This window comes from Oncorhynchus clarkii, chromosome 19 (genome assembly GCF_045791955.1).
Source record: "Oncorhynchus clarkii lewisi isolate Uvic-CL-2024 chromosome 19, UVic_Ocla_1.0, whole genome shotgun sequence".
Taxonomy (NCBI): Eukaryota; Metazoa; Chordata; class Actinopteri; order Salmoniformes; family Salmonidae; genus Oncorhynchus; species Oncorhynchus clarkii.
Window position 1 is genome coordinate 4,421,626 of NC_092165.1, and position 23,811 is coordinate 4,445,436.

A 23,811-nucleotide genomic window follows, 5' to 3' on the forward strand; every position below is an offset into this window, starting at 1 on the left:
ATGTTTGCGTCCTACATGGCAGTCTATTCCCTTTATAGTTCCATGTTTTAGGACCAAGATCCACAGGGCTTCAGAATCTCCTGAAAGAGCCACAAGATGGCGCTGTAATGTTTCATTACTACAAAATCCTACTTCCTGTGTTCAATTTCAATCTGAACTGAATGAATTCATGATGATTAACTATAATGATGCAGTCGATGACCCCCTGCGTGGGACGACATTAAAGGTTTTATTAAAACAATGTAACAGCATTTACATCTGAACAAATCCCCAGTAAAGAAGACATCAGAATTGGAAAAGTTGTTTAAAACGACATTGGAGCGTTTTCAACAAACACTGTTAATCAGATCAAAGTACATCTATTGATAAGACAGAGCAGAGTTGGACTGAACCATTACATCCACGGAGTTGGACTCAACCATTACATCCATGGAGTTGGACTGAACCATTACATCCACGGAGTTGGACTCAACCATTACATCCATGGAGTTGGACTGAACCATTATGGAGTTGGACTGAACCATTACATCCACGGAGTTGGACTGAACCATTGCATGCACGGAGTTGGACTCAACCATTACATCCACGGAGTTGGACTCAACCATTACATCCATGGAGTTGGACTGAACCATTATGGAGTTGGACTGAACCATTACATCCACGGAGTTGGACTCAACCATTACATCCATGGAGTTGGACTGAACCATTACATCCACGGAGTTGGACTCAACCATTACATCCATGGAGTTGGACTGAACCATTATGGAGTTGGACTGAACCATTACATCCACGGAGTTGGACTGAACCATTACATGCACGGAGTTGGACTCAACCATTACATCCACGGAGTTGGACTCAACCATTACATCCATGGAGTTGGACTGAACCATTATGGAGTTGGACTCAACCATTACATCCATGGAGTTGGACTGAACCATTACATCCACGGAGTTGGACTCAACCATTACATCCATGGAGTTGGACTGAACCATTATGGATTTGGACTCAACCATTACATCCATGGAGTTTAAACTAGAGATCTGTGTTTTTTCTGCATTGGCTGCATCTCAACCCACCCCATCCTCCGATGTCTGCCTTCTGGGGAAACTCAACCATCCAATGATTTATAAATAAATCATCTGGGCTCCCGAAAGGAATGATCTCTATAATATATGAACAACTCTTGGAAAGCTCATATTCTGAGCTAGCCATTAAAAAAGTATGGTCCACAGATCTAAGTGAATCTGAACCACCCTTTAACTGGAACAGAATATGGAGAGATATGATCTTGGGTATCCTGTAATCCAAAACATAAAATGTATTAGTTTAACTTTGTTCACAGACTGTACTTAACAGCAATGAACATGATGGGGCTGGACAGGGACATGTTGAGCTGGAGGGAATGGGATGGGGCTGGACAGGGACATGTTGAGCTGGGGAGAATGGGATGGGGCTGGACAGGGACATGTTGAGCTGGGGAGAATGGGATGGGGCTGGACAGGGACATGTTGAGCTGGGGGGGGAAATGGGATGGGGCTGGACAGGGACATGTTGAGCTGGGGGGGGGAATGGGATGGGGCTGGACAGGGACATGTTGAGCTGGGGGGTAATGGGATGGGGCTGGGGCTTGTTGAGCTGGGGGGAATGGGATGGGGCTGGACAGGGACATGTTGAGCTGGGGGGGAATGGGATGGGGCTGGACAGGGACATGTTGAGCTGAGGGGGAATGGGATGGGGCTGGACAGGGACATGTTGAGCTGGGGGGGAATGGGATGGGGCTGGGGCGTGTTGAGCTGGGGGGAATGGGATGGGGCACTTTGACTAAAATCTAGTTTTGGGGAGGATAATCTGACAACCACCAGTGATAGGGAACCTGATGTTACCTCTCTCTCCATCCATGGTGTCTGAATAGAGGAGCAGACTGGAGAGGAGATTCAGCAACTCATAGTGGAAGTGGATAAAAAAATATATATACTTCATTGTTAAACCCATTTGAGTTTAGGTCCGTTGCCTTCATCAGCAACCCAGTCATTTAAAAGTAATTTATGATTTATTGCTAAGAAATGGGTGTCCATCAGCAAACACAATGATGACTCCACCACACTGAGATCCTATGTGTATGTATTTATTTACTTGTTTAACCTTTATTGAACTAGGCAAGTCAGTTAAGAACAAATTCTTCTTTACAATGACGGTATTCATTGTAATGGTTTAATAGGACATGTTTATAACCTAAGGTTGATTATAATACCTACTGTTGGGAACACATCATTATAATACCTACTGTTGGGAACACATCATTATAATACCTACTGTTGGGAACACATCATTATAATACCTACTGTTGGGAACATACAGCACACTGTGACCTACAGTCTCTTCCTCCTTGGTGCTATATGGCTTCTTGTACTGTGATAATCTCCTACTAGGAAACATAGAACCTGCTCAAAGCCATTGGATGTGTGTATTTCTATTGTGTCCCCCGATTACACCACCCTTCTCCCAAAGTGTACACTCGCACACTACCCGTCATGGATTAAGGTTTGTTATAAGCAAAGTGTGCAGGACAAACACTTCGGGAGAAGGCAGGATGATCGGGAGACTGGTTTTTATGTTCTTGTAGAGGACCATGATGTTGTAGTCACTGGTTGTTGTTGTTGGTCTTCCTGTCCAGTAGGGGGCTCCACCACATACGCCCACATAGACATCACAGCCTCAGAGACAGCTCAGAGAGTAGCAGCAGAACATGCCCAGGGGAGAGAGGACAGGCTGATGGAGCTGGAGGAGAACACACCCAGGGGAGAGAGGACAGGCTGATGGAGCTGGAGGAGAACACACCCAGGGGAGAAAGAGGACAGGCTGATGGAGCTGGAGGAGAACACACCCAGGGGAGAGAGAGGACAGGCTGATAGAGCTGGAGGAGAACACACCCAGGGGAGAAAGGACAGGCGGATGGAGCTGGAGGAGAACACGCCTAGGGGAGAGAGGACAGAAAGGAGAGGCACCCTGCAGTCTCTCTCTGTCTCACTCACTAACTCACTTGTAAATAGTAACTGCTTTGTTTGCCAAGAGATTATTTATTAACTTGTTTTATATTTAGCCACCCTCTGCCTTGATGACAGCTTTGCAAACTCTTGGCATTCTCTCAACCAGCTTCACCTGGAATGCTTTGCCAACAGTCGTGAAGGAGTTCCCACATATGCTGAGCACTTGTTGGCTGCTTTTCCTTCACTCTGCAGTCCAACTCATCCCAAACCATCTCATTTATGTTGAGATCAGTTGATTGTGGAGGCCAGGTCATCTGATGCAGCACTCCATCACTCTCCTTCTTGGTCAAATTGCCCTTACACAGCCTGAAGGTGTGTTGGGTCATTGTCCTGTTAATGATAGTCCCACTAAGCGCAAACCAGATGGGATGGTGTATCTCTGCAGAACACTGTGGTAACCATGCTGGTTAAGTGTGCCTTGAATTCTAAATAAATCAGTGTCACCAGCAAAGCACCATCACACCACCTCCTCCTCCATGCTTCACGGTGGGAACCACACATGCGGAGATCATCTGTTCACCTAGTATACGTCTCACAGAGACACAGCGGTTGGAAACAAAAATCTAAAATTTGGACTCATCAGACCAAAGGACAGATTTCCACCGGTCTAATGTCCATTGCTCGTGTTTCTTGGCCCAAGCCAGTCTCTTCTTCTTATTGGTGTCCTTTTAGTAGTGGTTTCTTTGCAGCAATATGACCATGAAGGCCTGATTCACGCAGTTGAGATGTCTATTACTTGAACTCTGTGAAGCATTTATTTGGGCAGCAATTTCTGAGGCTGCTAAGTCTAACTTAGCAGCAGAAGTAACTCTGGGACTTCCTTTCCTGTGGCGGTCCTCATGAGAGACAGGTAACTCTAATGAACGTATCCTCTGCAGCAGAAGTAACTCTGGGACTTCCTTTCCCGTGGCGGTCCTCATGAGAGACAGGTAACTCTAATGAACGTATCCTCTGCAGCAGAAGTAACTCTGGGACTTCCTTTCCCGTGGCGGTCCTCATGAGAGACAGGTAACTCTAATGAACGTATCCTCTGCAGCAGAAGTAACTCTGGGACTTCCTTTCCTGTGGTGGTCCTCATGAGAGACGGGTAACTCTAATGAACGTATCCTCTGCAGCAGAAGTAACTCTGGGACTTCCTTTCCTGTGGCGGTCCTCATGAGAGACAGGTAACTCTAATGAACGTATCCTCTGCAGCAGAGGTAACTCTGGGTCTTCCTTTCCTGTGGCGGTCCTCATGAGAGACAGTTTCATCACAGCGCTTGATGGTTTTTAAGACCGCACTTGAAGAAAGTTTCAAAGTTCTTGAAATGTTCCGTATTGACTGACCTTCATGTCTTAAAGTAACGATGGACTGTTGTTTCTCTTTGCTTATTTGAGCTGTTCTTGCCATGATATGGACTTGGTCTTTTACCAAATAGGGCTATCTTCTGTATAACATCCCTACCTTGTCACAACACAACTGATTGGCTCAAACGCATTAAGAAGGAAAGAAATTCCACAAATGAACTTTTAACAAGGTACACCTGTTCATTGAAATGCATTCCAGGTGAATCTGGTTGAGAGAATACCAAGAGTGTGCAAAGCTGTCATCAAGGCAAAGGGTGGCTTCTTTGTAGAATCTCAAATATAAAATAAATTGATTTGTTTAACACTTTTTTGGTTACTACATGATTCCATATGTGTTATTTCACCGTTTCGATGTCTGCCAGAACGTTGAACTAACAACCATCTGGTTACTGCCGTAGGGTTGGACTAACACCCATCTGGTTACTGCCGTAGGGTTGGACTAACAACCATCTGATTACTGCCGTAGGGTTGGACTAACAACCATCTGGTTACTGCCGTAGGGTTGAACTAACAACCATCTGGTTACTGCCGTAGGGTTGGACTAACAACCGTCTGGTTACTGCCGTAGGGTTGGACTAACAACCGTCTGGTTACTGCCGTAGGGTTGGACTAACAACCGTCTGGTTACTGCCGTAGGGTTGGACTAACAACCATCTGGTTACTGCCGTAGGGTTGGCCTAACAACCATCTGGTTACTGCCGTAGGGTTGGACTAACAACCGTCTGGTTACTGCCGTAGGGTTGGACTAACAACCGTCTGGTTACTGCCATAGGGTTGGACTAACAACCGTCTGGTTACTGCCGTAGGGTTGGACTAACAACCATCTGGTTACTGCCATAGGGTTGGACTAACAACCGTCTGGTTACTGCCGTAGGGTTGGACTAACAACCGTCTGGTTACTGCCGTAGGGTTGGACTAACAACCGTCTGGTTACTGCCGTAGGGTTGGACTAACAACCGTCTGGTTACTGCCGTAGGGTTGGACTAACAACCGTCTGGTTACTGCCGTAGGGTTGGACTAACAACCGTCTGGTTACTGCCGTAGGGTTGGACTAACAACCGTCTGGTTACTGCCGTAGGGTTGGACTAACAACCGTCTGGTTACTGCCGTAGGGTTGGACTAACAACCGTCTGGTTACTGCCGTAGGGTTGGACTAACAACCGTCTGGTTACTGCCGTAGGGTTGGACTAACAACCGTCTGGTTACTGCCGTAGGGTTGGACTAACAACCGTCTGGTTACTGCCGTAGGGTTGGACTAACAACCGTCTGGTTACTGCCGTAGGGTTGGACTAACAACCGTCTGGTTACTGCCGTAGGGTCGGAGCCCTCTGAGATACTGAGGCTTCTGGTGTCTCTAAAGCCATCAGTTTCTGTAGTTTAAAAGAGATCATTAGTGAAGACAGCACTCATAGTTTCCAGTGACTGTTGTTCGTTGTCATGGTGCCAGAAACAGGTTTTATGTTCCATTCCCATGTGAACTACACATGATTCATCAGTAAGGCTTTAAACATATGTTTAGGCCTACAATAGTAAAAGTAATTCTGTTAAATTATGTTATGCTCATTGTGTACCAATTTCTTCAAAATATCCAGATGACGAGAAAATGGGAGAAAAGGTGTTTTATTGCTTTTTTGAAAATTTGTTTCGATCTATATTTGATTCATTTTTGTTATTACAGTGTTTTGCATCTTCAGGATGCCCCGCCCACATGGGCCAATAAGACTGGTTCAAAGACTGTTAACATCGATTTACAATCATGACTGGTTCTCTCAGTAACACTCTGATTGGTTAATACAGCCCCCTTGTGTTACAGCTTTAATTTAAAATGGATTCAGTTTAGATTATTTTTCTCCACTGGGCCTACACACAATACTCCCATCATGTCAAATTATATTTTTTGGATTATTATTTTGACAAATACATTTAAAAAATGAAATGTTCATGAGTCAAGTATTCAACCCCATTGTTATATCAAGGCTAATTAAGTGCCGTAGTAAATATGTACTTAAAGCCACATCAGTTACAAGGACTCACTCTGTCTGCAAGGACAGTGTTCAACATGACTGTTGAATGACTTACCTCATCACTCCAACCCCACACATACAGATAATTGTACGGTCCTTCAAATCGAGCTGTGAATTTCAACCACAAAAGATCAGAGAGGTTTTACAATAACCTCGCAAAAAGAAGGGCACCTAATTTTGGTAGATGAATAAAACGCTGAAAGCAGACATTGAATATCAACACACCAAGTCACTACAAAAGATACAGAAGTCCGTCCTAACCGAGTTGCCAGAGAGGATGGAAACCGCTCGGGGATTTCACCATTAGGCCAAAGGTCAAGGAGGAGTTCTTGAGATTTGCTGATATTAAGCTACTGCTATTGTTGAAATACCAATGATACTAGGTGTTACTATGGTGATGTAGTCAAATCCACTGATACCACGTGTTACTACGGCGACGTCGTCAAATCCACTGATACCGCGTGTTACTACGGCGACGCAGCTATTTCCCTAGAAGGGTTCGATGGTGGTAATATGTGGTCGTCTCAAATACTTTCAGAATAAAACTCTTGATCAAAGTTATTAGGTGTTTGATCAAGAACGTACGGGGGCTCTGGTTAAAAGTAGTGCACTATGTAGGGAATAGGGTGACATTTGGTACACGGGCATAATCAGATGTACCTACAATAGGTATATATATATACATATTTACACAGAACAAGTAGTGGCACTGAAAGACACGTTCTCCACCCCATATGGCACCCTATTCCCAACACAGTGCACTACTTCCATAGGACCCCTGGTCACACGTAGTGCACTATGTAGGGAATAGGGTTCCATAGGGCCCCTGGTCAAACGTAGTGCACTATGTAGGGAATAGGGTGCCATTTGAGATTAGAAGCAGCCTCGTCATTATTAAAATGGAACATAATCACAAATTAGATTTACGCGGAAAAACACTGATTTCATTAAAAGTAGTCTACAAGAGAGCAATGTGGACGGAAGTGTGTGTGTGGTGTGTGTGTGTGTGTCTGTGTGTATATATAGACGGGCAGATTAGCAGTTCATCGTAGGGTTGTCATGACAGCAGCATCGCCACACTCTGAACCACTGTGGCAAGAAAAACACGAAGCAAGACTTCATTTGTTGTTTCGAGTCCCGATGTTGAAAACACACAGCCTTCTGTCGTTCCCCCCCCCCCCCCCAGGGCCTCGTCTGAGGAACCCCTTACAGTTCGTTACGGTCCAGTCCTTTACGGGAGATCTTGCTGGTTAAATCCTGCATGTGCTTCTTCATCTGAGAGAGAAAGAAAGAGAGAGAGGCGTTACAACAAATCTCTAGTCTTTTCTGCCAGGTTATTGTCTCTCTGGTCTTCTGTCAGGTTATTGTCTCTCTCCTACCTTGTACCACATCTCTCTGGTCTTTTCTGCCAGGTTGTCTCTCTCCTATCTCTCTGCCAGGTTATTGTCTCTCTAGTCTTCTCTGCCAGGTTATTGTCTCTCTAGTCTTCTCTGCCAGGTTATTGTCTCTAGTCTTCTCTGCCAGGTTATTGTCTCTCTAGTCTTCTCTGCCAGGTTATTGTCTCTAGTCTTCTCTGCCAGGTTATGGTCTCTCTAGTCTTCTCTGCCAGGTTATGGTCTCTCTAGTCTTCTCTGCCAGGTTATTGTCTCTAGTCTTCTCTGCCAGGTTATTGTCTCTAGTCTTCTCTGCCAGGTTATTGTCTCTCTAGTCTTCTCTGCCAGGTTATTGTCTCTCTAGTCTTCTCTGCCAGGTTATTGTCTCTAGTCTTCTCTGCCAGGTTATTGTCTCTCTAGTCTTCTCTGCCAGGTTATTGTCTCTCTAGTCTTCTCTGCCAGGTTATTGTCTCTCTAGTCTTCTCTGCCAGGTTATTGTCTCTCCAGTCTTCTCTGCCAGGTTATTGTCTCTCCAGTCTTCTCTGCCAGGTTATTGTCTCTCTAGTCTTCTCTGCCAGGTTATTGTCTCTCTAGTCTTCTCTGCCAGGTTATTGTCTCTCTAGTCTTCTCTGCCAGGTTATTGTCTCTAGTCTTCTCTGCCAGGTTATTGTCTCTAGTCTTCTCTGCCAGGTTATTGTCTCTAGTCTTCTCTGCCAGGTTATTGTCTCTCTAGTCTTCTCTGCCAGGTTATTGTCTCTCCAGTCTTCTCTGCCAGGTTATTGTCTCTCCAGTCTTCTCTGCCAGGTTATTGTCTCTCTAGTCTTCTCTGCCAGGTTATTGTCTCTCTAGTCTTCTCTGCCAGGTTATTGTCTCTCCAGTCTTCTCTGCCAGGTTATTGTCTCTCCAGTCTTCTCTGCCAGGTTATTGTCTCTCTAGTCTTCTCTGCCAGGTTATTGTCTCTCTAGTCTTCTCTGCCAGGTTATTGTCTCTCTAGTCTTCTCTGCCAGGTTATTGTCTCTAGTCTTCTCTGCCATGTTATTGTCTCTAGTCTTTTCTGCCAGGCTATTGTCTCTAGTCTTCTCTGCCAGGTTATTGTCTCTCTAGTCTTCTCTGTCAGGTTATTGTCTCTCTCCTACCTTGTATCCCGTCTCTCTGGTCTTCTCTGCCAGGTTATTGTCTCTCTGGTCTTCTCTGCCAGGTTATTGTCTCTCTGGTCTTCTCTGCCAGGTAATTGTATCTAGTCTTCTCTGCCAGGTTATTGTCTCTAGTCTTCTCTGCCATGTTATTGTCTCTAGTCTTCTCTGCCAGGTTATTGTCTCTCTAGTCTTCTCTGTCAGGTTATTGTCTCTCTCCTACCTTGTATCCCGTCTCTCTGGTCTTCTCTGCCAGGCTATTGCCTCTAGTCTTCTCTGCCAGGTTATTGTCTCTCTAGTCTTCTCTGTCAGGTTATTGTCTCTCTCCTACCTTGTATCCCATCTCTCTGGTCTTCTCGGCCAGGTTATTGCATTTCTCCTACCTTGTATCCCATCTCTCTTGTCTTCTCGGCCAGGTTATTGTATCTCTCCTGGTTTCTCAGGATGTGGTCGTTGTCTCCTAGAGCTTCTACATGTCTCAGCTTCTGGTGGGATAACTCCAACTGTTCCTGAGGAGGGGGAGGGAGGCAGGGGGGAGAGGGAGAGAGGTAGGGGGGAGAGAGAGGGGAGAGAGAGAAGCAAGAGAAGCAGGGGGGGAGAGGAGCAGGGGGAGAGAGAGAAGAGAGAGAATCAGGGAGGAGAGATGAGAGAGAATCGGGGAGGAGAGAGGGAAGAGAGAGAATCAGAGAGGAGAGAGAGGGAGGGAGGAGAAAGTGAGTGGTCCTATCCCAAATGGACCCTACGCCCTAGGCACTTGCTTGGTGAAAGCACCATATAGCTTACACCTGTCAAACCCTCTCAGATCTCTAAGTGCCTTAAGGGCGTAAGGGTCCATTTGGGACATCAAGGGAGGTGAATAAGAGACAGTGTATTCAGAACTTCACTTTTCCACATGTTGTTAAGTCACATCCTTATTCTAAAATGGAGTAACAACAAATTTCTAAATCTTTGCAAATGTAAACAAAATAAAAACCAGAAATACATTATTTATTCAAACCCTTCACTATGAGACTCTAAATGGAGCTCAGATGCATCCTGTTTCCATTGATCTTTCTTGAGATGTTTCTACAACTTGATTAGAGTCCACCTGTGGTAAATTCAATTGATTGGACGTGATTTGGAAAGGCACACACCTGTCTATATAAAAGGTCCCACAGTTGACAGTTCATGTCAGAGCGAAAACCAAGCCATGAGGTCGAAGGAATTGTCCGTAGAGCTCCAAGACAGGATTGTGTCGAGGCACAGATCTGGGGAAGGGTACCAAAACATATCTGCTGCATTGAAGGTCCCCAAGAACACAGTGGCCTCCATCATTCTGAAATGGAAGAAGTTTGGAACCACCAAGACTCTTCATAGAGCTGGCCACCAAGCCAAACTGAGCAATCGGTGGAGAAGGGCCATGGTCAGGGAGGTGACCAAGAACCCGATGGTCACTCTGACAGAGCTCCAGAGTTCCTCTGTGGAGACAGGAGAACCTTCCAGAAGGACAACCATCTCTGCAGCACTCCACCAATCAGGCCTTTATGGTAGAGTGGCCAGACGGAAGCCACTCCTCAGTAAAAGGAACATGACAGCCCGCTTGGAGTTTGCCAAAAGGCATCTAAAGATTCCCAGAACATGAAAAACAAGTCTGGAGGAAACCTGGCCCCATCCCTACGGTGAAGCATGGAGGTGGCAGCATCATACAGTGTTTTTCAGCGGCAGGGAGACTAGTCAGGATCGAGGCAAAGATGAACAGAGTAAAGTACAGAAAGATCCTTGATAACCTGCTCCAGAGAGCTCATGACCTCAGACTGGGGTGAAGGTTCACCTTCCAACAGGTCAACGACCCTAAGCACACAGCCAAGACAACACAGGAGCGGCTTCGGGACAAGTCTCTGAATGTCCTTGAGTGGCCCAGCCAGAGCCCAGACTTGAACATGATCAAACATCTCTGGAGAGACCTAAAAAAATAGCTGTGTAGCAACACTCCCCGTCCAACCTGACAGAGCTTGAGAAGATCTGCAGAGAAGAATGAGAGAAACTCCCCAAATACAGATGTACCGAGCTTGTAGAGTCATACCCAAGAAGACTCAAGGCTGTAATCGCTGCCAAATGTGCTTCAACAAAGTACTGAGTAAAGGGTCTGAATACTTATGCAAATGTCATATTTTAGTTTTTTTTGCTTTGTCATTATGGGGTATTGTGATGTCATTATGGGGTATTGTGATGTCATTATGGGGTATTGTGATGTCATTATGGGGTATTGTGATGTCATTATGGGGTATTGTGTGTGTAGATCGATGAGGGAAAAAAACTGCTTGATTAATAATTGATATTGATTGGTTACCTGGTAGTGGCTGTGCTTCTCTACCTTGGTCTCAAAGTGCTTCAGTTCCTCCTGATCTCACAAACACAGGGAGAGAGACACCCAAACCGGACAGAACATTATGATCCAGACTGTGAAAAGTGATCACTTTAAAACAGATATGGAAAGAAAACACACACACACCTTGAGCGAGTCCAGTTCATCCCCAGTCAGGTTGGCTCTCTGTGCCATCTCCCACAGCTCTATCACCCTGGGCTCTTTAAACTCTGGAGAGGAGGGAGGGGGACATCACAACTAGTCACACTCAACTGTGTGTGTGTGTGTGTACCACTCACCGCTGTCCTCGCTGAAGCCTTCGTGGCTGAGTTTCCTCAGGCGTTCAAAGCCCTGGTTCAGATCCCTACACACACACACACACCATTAAAACACACACAAACCGTTAAAACACACACACACACCATTAAAACACACACAAACCGTTAAAACAAACACACACACACACCATTAAAACACACACACACCGTTAAAACACACACACACACACCATTAAAGCACACAAACAACCTTAAAAACGCACACACACACACAACGTTAATGCACACACACACCGTTAAAACACACAGGACACACACACACAGCGTTAATACACACCTCATCTTGTCCTTCAGGTCGGTGTGTTTCTGATGCAGGACATGTTGTTTAACTTCCCCTTCTAATGGAGAGATCACATTCTTATGGATCTCTATAGGGGGGGGGGGGGGGGGGGGGGGGGGGGTGGAGAGAGGGAGGGGATGGGGGAGAGGGAGGGGAGGGAGAGAGATGGGGGGGAGAGGGAGGGATGGAGAGGGAGGGGATGGGGGAGAGGGAGGGGATGGGGGAGAGGGAGGGGATGGAGAGAGATGAGGGAGGGGATGGGGAGAGATGAGGGAGGGGATGGAGAGAGGGAGGAGAGGGAGAGAGATGGGGGGGAGAGGGAGGGATGGAGAGGGAGGGGATGGAGAGAGGGAGGGGATGGAGAGAGATGAGGGAGGAGATGGGGAGAGATGAGGGAGGGGATGGAGAGAGGGAGGAGAGGGAGAGAGATGGGGGAGAGGGAGGGGATGGAGAGAGATGGGGGAGAGGGAGGGGATGGAGAGAGGGAGGGGATGGAGAGAGGGAGGGGATGGAGAGAGGAAGGGGATGGAGAGAGGAAGGGGATGGAGAGAGAGGGGGAGGGGATGGAGAGAGATGGGGAGGGGATGGAGAGAGATGGGGAGGGGATGGAGAGAGATGGGGAGAGGGGTGGGTGGAGAGAGATGGGGAGAGGAGGAGGGAGAGACGGGATTAGAGGAGGGAGAGTAGGATGGGATTGGAGGAGGGAGAGAAGGACGGGATTGGAGGAGGGAGAGACGGATGAGGAGGGAGAGAAGGACGGGATTGGAGGAGGGAGAGACGGATGAGGAGGGAGAGAAGGACGGGATTGGAGGAGGGAGAGACGGATGAGGAGGGAGAGAAGGACGGGATTGGAGGAGGGAGAGACGGATGAGGAGGGAGAGAAGGACGGGATTGGAGGAGGGAGGGACGGATGAGGAGGGAGAGAAGGACAGGATTGGAGGAGGGAGGGACGGATGAGGAGGGAGAGAAGGACAGGATTGGAGGAGGGAGAGACGGATGAGGAGGGAGAGAAGGACAGGATTGGAGGAGGGAGGGACGGATGAGGAGGGAGAGAAGGACAGGATTGGAGGAGGGAGGGACAGATGAGGAGGGAGAGAAGGACAGGATTGGAGGAGGGAGGGACAGATGAGGAGGGAGAGAAGGACAGGATTGGAGGAGGGAGGGACAGATGAGGAGGGAGAGAAGGACAGGATTGGAGGAGGGAGGGACAGATGAGGAGGGAGAGAAGGACAGAATTGGAGGAGGGAGGGAGAGATGAGGAGGGAGAGAAGGACAGGATTGGAGGAGGACAGGATTGGAGGAGGGAGGGACAGATGAGGAGGGAGAGAAGGACAGGATTGGAGGAGGGAGGGACAGATGAGGAGGGAGAGAAGGACAGGATTGGAGGAGGGAGGGACAGATGAGGAGGGAGAGAAGGACAGGATTGGAGGAGGGAGGGACAGATGAGGAGGGAGAGAAGGACAGGATTGGAGGAGGGAGGGACAGATGAGGAGGGAGAGAAAGACAGGATTGGAGGAGCGAGGGACAGATGAGGAGGGAGAGAAGGACAGGATTGGAGGAGCGAGGGACAGATGAGGAGGGAGAGAAGGACAGGATTGGAGGAGGGAGGGACAGATGAGGAGGGAGAGAAGGACAGGATTGGAGGAGGGAGGGACAGATGAGGAGGGAGAGAAGGACAGGATTGGAGGAGGGGGGACAGATGAGGAGGGAGAGAAGAACAGGATTGGAGGAGGGAGGGACAGATGAGGAGGGAGAGAAGGACAGGATTGGAGGAGCGAGGGACAGATGAGGAGGGAGAGAAGGACAGGATTGGAGGAGGGAGGGACAGATGAGGAGGGAGAGAAGGACAGGATTTGAGGAGGGAGGGACAGATGAGGAGGGAGAGAAGGACAGGATTTGAGGAGGGAGAGAAGGACAGGATTTGAGGAGGGAGGGACAGATGAGGAGGGAGAGAAGGACAGGATTGGAGGAGGGAGGGACAGATGAGGAGGGAGAGAAGACAGACGGGGAGACAATAACAAATACATGAAGGTCGTTTAGCAGACAGTGGTATCCAGAGTGACTTACTCTCTTACTGGAGAAAACCATCACATCACAATCACTGCCACTACTAACTTTCATCAATAAAACAGCTGTCAACAAAACCAAAAGTAATATTTCACACAATCACCAGCTGTCAAACAACTACATTATAATTAAACCTAAACCAAGTGACACTTCATCACTGGGTAACACTGACAATCACTAGAGGAGAGGAAAGGAGGAGAGAGGAGAGGAGAGAGGAGAGGAGAGGAGAGGAGAGAGGAGAGAGAGGAGAGAGAGAGAGGAGAGAGAGAGGAGAGAGAGGAGAGGAGAGAGGAGAGGAGGAGAGAGAGAGAGGCAGAACGACAGACATGAACGAGCGTAAAAAGCCCTCTCACCCTCCGTGCGGCTGACGGTATCCATGACGATGTTGTACTCGCTGATCTTGTCCTTGTGGTGTTGAAACTCCCTCTTCAGACTCTGCATCTCCTCCTCTGAGAACTTACCAGAACTCTTAGCCTGTAGGGAAACACATTTCCACTACACTGTTAGAAGGAAGAATGAGGACAAGTCGCCCCAAAATGGCTTCTTGGGTTGTAAACTGGGGTGAAAGCCATAGAGGGAGAGAAACTGAGGACAAGTTGCCCCAAAATGGCTTCTTGGGTTGTAAACTGGGGTGAAAGCCATAGAGGGAGAGAAACTGAGGACAAGTTGCCCCAAAATGGCTTCTTGGGTTGTAAACTGGGGTGAAATCCATAGAGGGAGAGAAACTGAGGACAAGTTGCCCCAAAATGGCTTCTTGGGTTGTAAACTGGGGTGAAAGCCATAGAGGAAGAGAAACTGAGCACGCTCATCCCCAAAATGGACGCTGTTATACTGAAACTGGCTGTGCGTCCCAATCATATCACCTTTCTCCTGAAGTGTTCACTCGTTCACTACTTCCCACTAATCTAAAGCCATTGGGTTGGTGGAGGCGTGGCCTAGGGGGGAGTTATTATCATATTTCTGATCAGTGATTTGAAAGGAAATTACTGGTAAGAGAAGAGTAAGAGAAGAGAACAAGTGCCCTCCCCCCACCCCATCCCTCCCTCATCCTCCTCCCCCCACCCCGCCCCCCTCCCTCCTCCTCCCCCACCCCCCCCCCCTTCCTCCTCCTCCTCCCACCCCGTCCGACCCTCCTCCTCCCCCCCACCGCGTCCCTCCTCCTCCTCCTCCTCCCTCCCCGTCCCCACCTCCCTCCCTCCTCCCCACCTCCTCCCCCCACCCCGTCCGACCCTCCTCCTCACCCCACCCCTCCCTCCTCCTCCCCCCACCCCGTCCCTCCCTCCCTCACCTTATTCCACAGTTTGTCCAGTCTGGGGTCATCAAACATGTCTCCTTCTCTGATGTCATGGTCCTTCAGGTTGTTAGATTCTAGAGGTCTGGTGTCCTTCTTCCCATCCATCCCATACTTAGCCAGGATCACTGGGGTGGAGGGGAAGACAAAAAATGGACGCCAGTTAACCATACTATCCCATACTTAGCCAGGATCACTGGGGTGGAGTGGAGACACAAAATGGACGCCAGTTAACCATACTATCCCATACTTAGCCAGGATCACTGGGGTGGAGGGGAAGACACAAAATGGACGCCAGTTAACCATACTATCCCATACTTAGCCAGGATCACTGGGGTGGAGGGGAGACACAAAATGGACGGCAGTTAACCATACTATCCCATACTTAGCCAGGATCACTGGGGTGGAGTGGAGACACAAAATGGCATCCGGTTGGCGTTTCCACTCACTACCAAATATGGTGATGAGAGGAAGCCCAGCGGCCGGCGGTGGGGGAAGGTGGAGATGGGAGGATTTTGGACGACGTTCTGCTCATTATCTCATCGATTAAACATTTGATCTCGATACAGTTCTCTGTTACCCCAAATTACAATCTGTTATTTAACAGAGTGGACTAAGTTTTGTAGACTTCATTCATTGTTAAAGTTTTTTTTTTTAAAGTAAAATAGTTGTTTATAAAGGAGTTACTTAAGGGTTGAATTTAGTTATTGCACACATGCACTTCAGAGTCGGCGTTACCTAACACAAATATGCAAATACATGCTAGAAACAGCCAATAGGATCTCGCTAGCTCGTGCTTGGCTCTGCCCACTATGATTAATTTGCCCCCCCTCATTGGAAATGACAGGCTGTGGTCCATCTTGGTTTAGTTATAAAAAAATATGTAATATTTAAGCAATAATGCTCGAGGGGGTGTGGTAGATGGAGAATATACCACGGCTAAGGGCTGTTCTTAGGTCCAACTCACACCTTCCCCAAGGCCTTCACACCCCTGAGACATTATAACAAGCCACACACCTTCCCCAAGGCCTTCACACCCCTGAGACATTATAACAAGCCACACACCTTCCCCAAGGCCTTCACACCCCTGAGACATTATAACAAGCCACACACCTTCCCCAAGGCCTTCACACCCCTGAGACATTATAACAAGCCACACACCTTCCCCAAGGCCTTCACACCCCTGAGACATTATAACAAGCCACACACCTTCCCCAAGGCCTTCACACCCCTGAGACATTATAACAAGCCACACACCTTCCCCAAGGCCTTCACACCCCTGAGACATTATAACAAGCCACACACCTTCCCCAAGGTCTTCACACCCCTGAGACATTATAACAAGCCACACACCTTCCCCAATGCCTTCACACCCCTGAGACATTATAACAAGCCACACACCTTCCCCAAGGCCTTCACACCCCTGAGACAGTATAACAAGCCACACACCTTCCCCAAGGCCTTCACACCCCCACCACATTATAACAAGTCACACACCTTCCCCAAGGCCTTCACACCCCTGAGACATTATAACAAGCCACACACCTTCCCCAAGGCCTTCACACCCGAGACATTATAACAAGCCACACACCTTCCCCAAGGCCTTTATACCCCCACGCCATTATAACAAGCCACACACCTTCCCCAAGGCCTTCACACCCCTGAGACATTATAACAAGCCACACACCTTCCCCAAGGCCTTCACACCCCTGAGACATTATAACAAGCCACACACCTTCCCCAAGGCCTTCACACCCCTGAGACATTATAACAAGCCACACACCTTCCCCAAGGCCTTCACACCCGAGACATTATAACAAGCCACACACCTTCCCCAAGGCCTTCACACCCCTGAGACATTATAACAAGCCACACACCTTCCCCAAGGCCTTCACACCCCTGAGACATTATAACAAGCCACACACCTTCCAAGGCCTTCACACCCCTGAGACATTATAACAAGCCACACACCTTCCCCAAGGCCTTCACACCCCAACAAGTCACACACCTTCCCCAAGGCCTTCACATCCCCACCACATTATAACAAGCCACACACCTTCCCCAAGGCCTTCACACCCCCACGCCATTATAACAAGCCACACACCGTCCCCAAGGCCTTCACACCCCCAAGACATAACAAGCCACACCTTCCCCAAGGCCTTCACACCCCTGAGACATTATAACAAGCCACACACCTTCCCCAAGGCCTTCACACCCCCAAGACATAACAAGCCACACACCTTCCCCAAGGCCTTCACACCCCCAAGACATTATAACAAGCCACACACCTTCCCCAAGCCATTCACACCCCTGAGACATTATAACAAGCCACACACCTTCCCCAAGGCCTTCACACCCCTGAGACATTATAACAAGCCACACACCTTCCCCAAGGCCTTCACACCCCTGAGACATTATAACAAGCCACACACCTTCCCCAAGCCATTCACACCCCTGAGACATTATAACAAGCCATACACCTTCCCCAAGGCCTTCACACCCCTTAAACATTATAACAAGCCACACACCTTCCCCAAAGCCTTCACACCCCTGAGACATTATAACAAGCCACACACCTTCCCCAAGGCCTTCACACCCCTGAGACATTATAACAAGCCACACACCTTCCCCAAGGCCTTCACACCCCTGAGACATTATAACAAGCTACTCACACACCTTCCCCAAGGCCTTCACACCCCTGAGACATTATAACAAGCCACACACCTTCCCCAAGGCCTTCACACCCCTGAGACATTATAACAAGCCACACACCTTCCCCAAGGCCTTCACACCCCAACAAGTCACACACCTTCCCCAAGGCCTTCACACCCCCACCACATTATAACAAGCCACACACCTTCCCCAAGGCCTTCACACCCCCACGCCATTATAACAAGCCACACACCGTCCCCAAGGCCTTCACACCCCCAAGACATAAGAAGCCACACCTTCCCCAAGGCCTTCACACCCCTGAGACATTATAACAAGCCACACACCTTCCCCAAGGCCTTCACACCCCAAGACATAACAAGCCACACACCTTCCCCAAGGCCTTCACACCCCCAAGACATTATAACAAGCCACACACCTTCCCCAAGGCCTTCACACCCCCAAGACATAACAAGCCACACACCGTCCCCAAGGCCCTTTCTGCTTTTTTAAAGCAGCTCTGCTCTCTCTAGAAAACCAACTGTTTATAAAGCAACTCTGCCTCTCTCTAGAAAACCAACTGTTTATAAAGCAGCTCTGTCTCTCTCTAGAAAACCAACTGTTTATAAAGCAGCTCTGCTCTCTCTAGAAAACCAACTGTTTATAAAGCAGCCCTGTCTCTCTCTAGAAAACCAACTGTTTATAAAGCAGCCCTGTCTCTCTCTAGAAAACCTACTGTTTATAAAGCAGCTCTGTCTCTCTCTAGAAAACCAACTGTTTATAAAGCAGCCCTGTCTCTCTCTAGAAAACCAACTGTTTATAAAGCAGCCCTGTCTCTCTCTAGAAAACCAACTGTTTATAAAGCAGCCCTGTCTCTCTCTAGAAAACCTACTGTTTATAAAGCAGCTCTGTCTCTCTCTAGAAAACCAACTGTTTATAAAGCAGCCCTGTCTCTCTCTAGAAAACCTACTGTTTATAAAGCAGCTCTGTCTCTCTCTAGAAAACCAACTGTTTATAAAGCAGCTCTGTCTCTCTCTAGAAAACCAACTGTTTATAAAGCAGCTCTGTCTCTCTCTAGAAAACCTACTGTTTATAAAGCAGCTGTCTCTCTCTCTCTAGAAAATCTACTGTTTATAAAGCAGCTCTGTCTCTCTCTAGAAAATCTACTGTTTATAAAGCAGCTCTGTCTCTCTCTAGAAAATCTACTGTTTATAAAGCAGCTCTGTCTCTCTCTAGAAAATCTACTGTTTATAAAGCAGCTCTGTCTCTCTCTAGAAAACCAACTGTTTATAAAGCAGCTTTGTCTCTCTCTAGAAAACCAACTGTTTATAAAGCAGCTCTGTCTCTCTCTAGAAAATCTACTGTTTATAAAGCAGCTCTGTCTCTCTCTAGAAAACCTACTGTTTATAAAGCAGCTCTGTCTCTCTCTAGAAAATCTACTGTTTATAAAGCAGCTCTGTCTCTCTCTAGAAAACCAACTGTTTATAAAGCAGCTCTGTCTCTCTCTAGAAAACCAACTGTTTATAAAGCAGCTCTGTCTCTCTCTAGAAAACCTACTGTTTATAAAGCAGCTCTGTCTCTCTCTAGAAAACCTACTGTTTATAAAGCAGCTCTGTCTCTCTCTAGAAAATCTACTGTTTATAAAGCAGCTCTGTCTCTCTCTAGAAAACCAACTGTTTATAAAGCAGCTCTGTCTCTCTCTAGAAAACCAACTGTTTATAAAGCAGCTCTGTCTCTCTCTAGAAAACCAACTGTTTATAAAGCAGCTCTGTCTCTCTCTAGAAAATCTACTGTTTATAAAGCAGCTCTGCTCTCTCTAGAAAACCAACTGTTTATAAAGCAGCTCTGTCTCTCTCTAGAAAACCAACTGTTTATAAAGCAGCCCTGTCTCTCTCTAGAAAACCAACTGTTTATAAAGCAGCTCTGCTCTCTCTAGAAAACCAACGGTTTATAAAGCAGCTCTGTCTCTCTCTAGAAAACCAACTGTTTATAAAGCAGCTCTGTCTCTCTCTAGAAAACCAACTGTTTATAAAGCAGCTCTGTCTCTCTCTAGAAAACCTACTGTTTATAAAGCAGCTCTGTCTCTCTCTAGAAAACCAACTGTTTATAAAGCAGCTCTGTCTCTCTCTAGAAAACCAACTGTTTATAAAGCAGCTCTGTCTCTCTCTAGAAAACCAACTGTATAAAGCAGCTCTGTCTCTCTCTAGAAAACCAACTGTTTATAAAGCAGCTCTGCCTCTCTCTAGAAAACCAACTGTTTATAAAGCAGCTCTGTCTCTCTCTAGAAAACCAACTGTATAAAGCAGCTCTGTCTCTCTAGAAAACCAACTGTTTATAAAGCAGCTCTGTCTCTCTCTAGAAAACCAGCTGTTTATAAAGCAGCCCTGTCTCTCTCTAGAAAATCTACTGTTTATAAAGCAGCCCTGTCTCTCTAGAAAACCAGCTGTTTATAAAGCAGCCCTGTCTCTCTCTAGACAATCTACTGTTTATAAAGCTCTAGTTTAAGTGGTGTTATTTACACCAAGTAGTGTTATTTACACCAAGTAGTGTTATTTACACCACTCTTCCCTTCTAGTCCTTCTCTCTCTCTCCATCAGTCAGGTAGGTGGTTTAAGTAGTGTTACTTACACAACTCCTCCCTTCTAGTCTTTCTCTCTCTCTCCATCAGTCAGGTAGGTAGTTTAAGTAGTTATTTAAAACCATCCTCCCTTCTAGTCTCTCTCTCCCCTCCATCCATCCCTCTCTCTCACCGTTGAAGCCACGTCGTAGCTTGGCCTCTCTCTCTCCATTCTCATCCATCCCTTCTGCCTTAGACTTCTTCCACTGTAATTCATCTTTCTCCTGGATCTTCAGATCACTGTGGAGCTCTGCCTGACGCACTGGGGGCAACTGCATCTAGAGGAAGGAAGGAGAGAGGGATGGATGGAGCGAAAGAGAGAGACTGGTGTTAGACTGGAGCACAGGGGGCAACTACATCTAGAGACGGCGGGATGATGAGAGAGAGGGGTGGATGGAAAAGAAAGGGATGGAGGAGGGAGAGAGGATGGAGGAGGGAAAGAGGATGGAGGAGGGAAAGGTAGAGAGGATGGAGGAGGGACAGGGAGAGAGGATGGAGGAGGGAAAGGGAGAGGATGGAGGAGGGAAAGAGGATGGAGGAGGGAAAGAGGATGGAGGAGGGAAAGAGGATGGAGGAGGGAGAGAGGATGGAGGAGGGAGAGAGGATGGAGGAGGGAGAGAGGATGGAGGAGGGAGAGAGGATGGAGGAGGGAGAGAGGATGGAGGAGGGAGAGAGGATGGAGGAGGGAGAGAGGATGGAGGAGGGAGAGAGGATGGAGGAGGGAGAGAGGATGGAGGAGGGAAAGGGAGAGAGAGGATGGAGGAGGGAAAGGGAGAGAGAGGATGGAGGAGGGAAAGGTAGAGAGAGGATGGAGAAGGGAAAGGGAGAGAGGATGGAGAAGGGAAAGGGAGAGAGGATGGAGAAGGGAAAGGGAGAGAGGATGGAGGAGGGAGAGAGGATGGAGAAGGGAGAGAGGATGGAGAAGGGAAAGGGAGAGAGGATGGAGGAGGGAAAGGTAGAGAGGATGGAGGAGGGAAAGGGAGAGAGGGATGGAGGAGGGAAAGGTAGAGAGGGATGGAGGAGGGAAAGGTAGAGAGGGATGGAGGAGGGAAAGGGAGAGAGGGATGGAGGAGGGAAAGGGAGAGAGGGATGGAGGAGGGAAAGGGAGAGAGGGATGGAAGAGGGAAAGGTAGAGAGGATGGAGGAGGGAAAGGTAGAGAGGATGGAGGAGGGAAAGGGAGAGAGGATGGAGGAGGGAAAGGGAGAGAGGATGGAGGAGGGAAAGGGAGAGAGGATGGAGGAGGGAAAGGGAGAGAGGATGGAGGAGGGAAAAGGAGAGAGGATGGAGGAGGGAAAGGGAGAGAGGGATGGAGGAGGGAAAGGTAGAGAGGATGGAGGAGGGAAAGGGAGAGAGGGTGGAGGAGGGAAAGGTAGAGAGGGATGGAGGAGGGACAGGGAGAGAGGGATGGAGGAGGGAAAGAGGATGGAGGAGGGAAAGAGGATGGAGGAGGGAAAGGGAGAGAGGGATGGAGGAGGGAAAGGTAGAGAGGATGGAGGAGGGAAAGGGAGAGAGGGATGGAGGAGGGAAAGGGAGAGAGGTTGGAGGAGGGAAAGGGAGAGAGGATGGAGGAGGGAAAGGGAGAGAGGATGGAGGAGGGAAAAGGAGAGAGGATGGAGGAGGGAAAAGGAGAGAGGATGGAGGAGGGAAAAGGAGAGAGGATGGAGGAGGGAAAGGGAGAGAGGGATGGAGGAGGGAAAGGTAGAGAGGATGGAGGAGGGAAAGGGAGATAGGATGGAGGAGGGAAAGGGAGAGAGGGTGGAGGAGGGAAAGGTAGAGAGGGATGGAGGAGGGAAAGGGAGAGAGGATGGAGGAGGGACAGGGAGAGAGGGATGGAGGAGGGAAAGAGGATGGAGGAGGGAAAGGGAGAGAGGGATGGAGGAGGGAAAGGTAGAGAGGATGGAGGAGGGAAAGAGGATGGAGGAGGGAAAGGGAGAGAGGATGGAGGAGGGAAAGGGAGAGGATGGAGGAGGGAAAGGGAGAGGATGGAGGAGGGAAAGGGAGAGAGGGATGGAGGAGGGAAAGAGGATGGAGGAGGGAAAGAGGATGGAGGAGGGAAAGGGAGAGAGGATGAAGGAGGGAAAGGGAGAGAGGATGGAGGAGGGAAAGGGAGAGAGGATGGAGGAGGGAAAGGGAGAGAGGATGGAGGAGGGAAAGGGAGAGAGGATGGAGGAGGGAAAGGGAGAGGGGATGGAGGAGGGAAAGGGAGAGAGGGATGGAGGAGGGAAAGGGAGAGAGGGATGGAGGAGGGAAAGAGAGAGAGGGATGGAGGAGGGAAAGAGGATGGAGGAGGGAAAGAGGATGGAGGAGGGAAAGGTAGAGAGGATGGAAAGAGGATGGAGGAGGGAAAGGGAGAGAGGGATGGAGGAGGGAAAGAGGATGGAGGAGGGAAAGGTAGAGAGGATGGAGGAGGGAAAGAGGATGGAGGAGGGAAAGAGGATGGATGAGGGAAAGGTAGAGAGGATGGAGGAGGGGCAGGGAGAGAGGATGGAGGAGGGAAAGGTAGAGAGGATGGAGGAGGGACAGGGAGAGAGGATGGAGGAGGGACAGGGAGAGAGCATGGAGGAGGGAAAGAGGATGGAGGAGGGAAAGAGGATGGAGGAGGGAAAGAGGATGGAGGAGGGAAAGAGGATGGAGGAGGGACAGGGAGAGAGGATGGAGGAGGGAAAGAGGATGGAGGAGGGAAAGGGAGAGAGGGATGGAGGAGGGAAAGAGGATGGAGGAGGGAAAGGTAGAGAGGATGGAGGAGGGAAAGAGGATGGATGAGGGAAAGGTAGAGAGGATGGAGGAGGGGCAGGGAGAGAGGATGGAGGAGGGAAAGGTAGAGAGGATGGAGGAGGGAAAGGTAGAGAGGATGGAGGAGGGACAGGGAGAGAGCATGGAGGAGGGACAGGGAGAGAGCATGGAGGAGGGAAAGAGGATGGAGGAGGGAAAGAGGATGGAGGAGGGAAAGAGGATGGAGGAGGGAAAGGTAGAGAGGATGGAGGAGGGACAGGGAGAGAGGATGGAGGAGGGAAAGAGGATGGAGGAGGGAAAGGTAGAGAGGATGGAGGAGGGACAGGGAGAGAGGATGGAGGAGGGACAGGGAGAGAGGATGGAGGAGGGAAAGAGGATGGAGGAGGGAAAGGGAGAGAGGATGGAGGAGGGAAAGGTAGAGAGGATGGAGGAGGGAAAGGGAGAGAGGATGGAGGAGGGAAAGGTAGAGAGGATGGAGGAGGGAAAGGGAGAGAGGATGGAGGAGGGAAAGGGAGAGAGGATGGAGGAGGGAAAGGTAGAGAGGATGGAGGAGGGACAGGGAGAGAG

At 48.6% G+C, this 23,811-nt stretch overlaps 2 protein-coding genes across 10 annotated transcripts in view; one reads left to right on the forward strand and one right to left on the reverse strand.

The window, feature by feature from the left end:
- LOC139374616 (protein Dok-7-like) overlaps positions 1-4,698 on the forward strand; it is a 56,816-nt gene extending 52,118 nt beyond the window's left edge. For 4 of the 9 annotated variants that reach the window (XM_071115644.1, XM_071115646.1, XM_071115647.1 and 1 more), the window contains one exon: positions 2,675-2,942. In XM_071115644.1, the coding sequence (XP_070971745.1) occupies positions 2,675-2,817 (143 nt within the window). In that variant the 3' untranslated portion in view covers positions 2,818-2,942. The other 5 variants (XR_011627698.1, XR_011627701.1, XR_011627702.1 and 2 more) reach the window with 3 other exon arrangements.
- Positions 4,699-5,998: 1,300 nt separating this feature from the next.
- The window catches only part of LOC139374617 (low density lipoprotein receptor-related protein associated protein 1), a 38,750-nt gene continuing 20,937 nt past the window's right edge, over positions 5,999-23,811 (reverse strand). The window contains exons 2-10 of the mRNA XM_071115648.1: positions 20,644-20,788; positions 15,242-15,372; positions 14,307-14,427; positions 11,884-11,974; positions 11,568-11,632; positions 11,416-11,498; positions 11,254-11,304; positions 9,308-9,433; positions 5,999-7,693 (exon numbers count right to left, since the gene is read on the reverse strand). Coding sequence (XP_070971749.1) covers positions 7,625-7,693; positions 9,308-9,433; positions 11,254-11,304; positions 11,416-11,498; positions 11,568-11,632; positions 11,884-11,974; positions 14,307-14,427; positions 15,242-15,372; positions 20,644-20,788 — 882 coding nt within the window. The 3' untranslated portion in view covers positions 5,999-7,624. The remainder of the gene's footprint in view (positions 7,694-9,307; positions 9,434-11,253; positions 11,305-11,415; positions 11,499-11,567; positions 11,633-11,883; positions 11,975-14,306; positions 14,428-15,241; positions 15,373-20,643; positions 20,789-23,811) is intronic.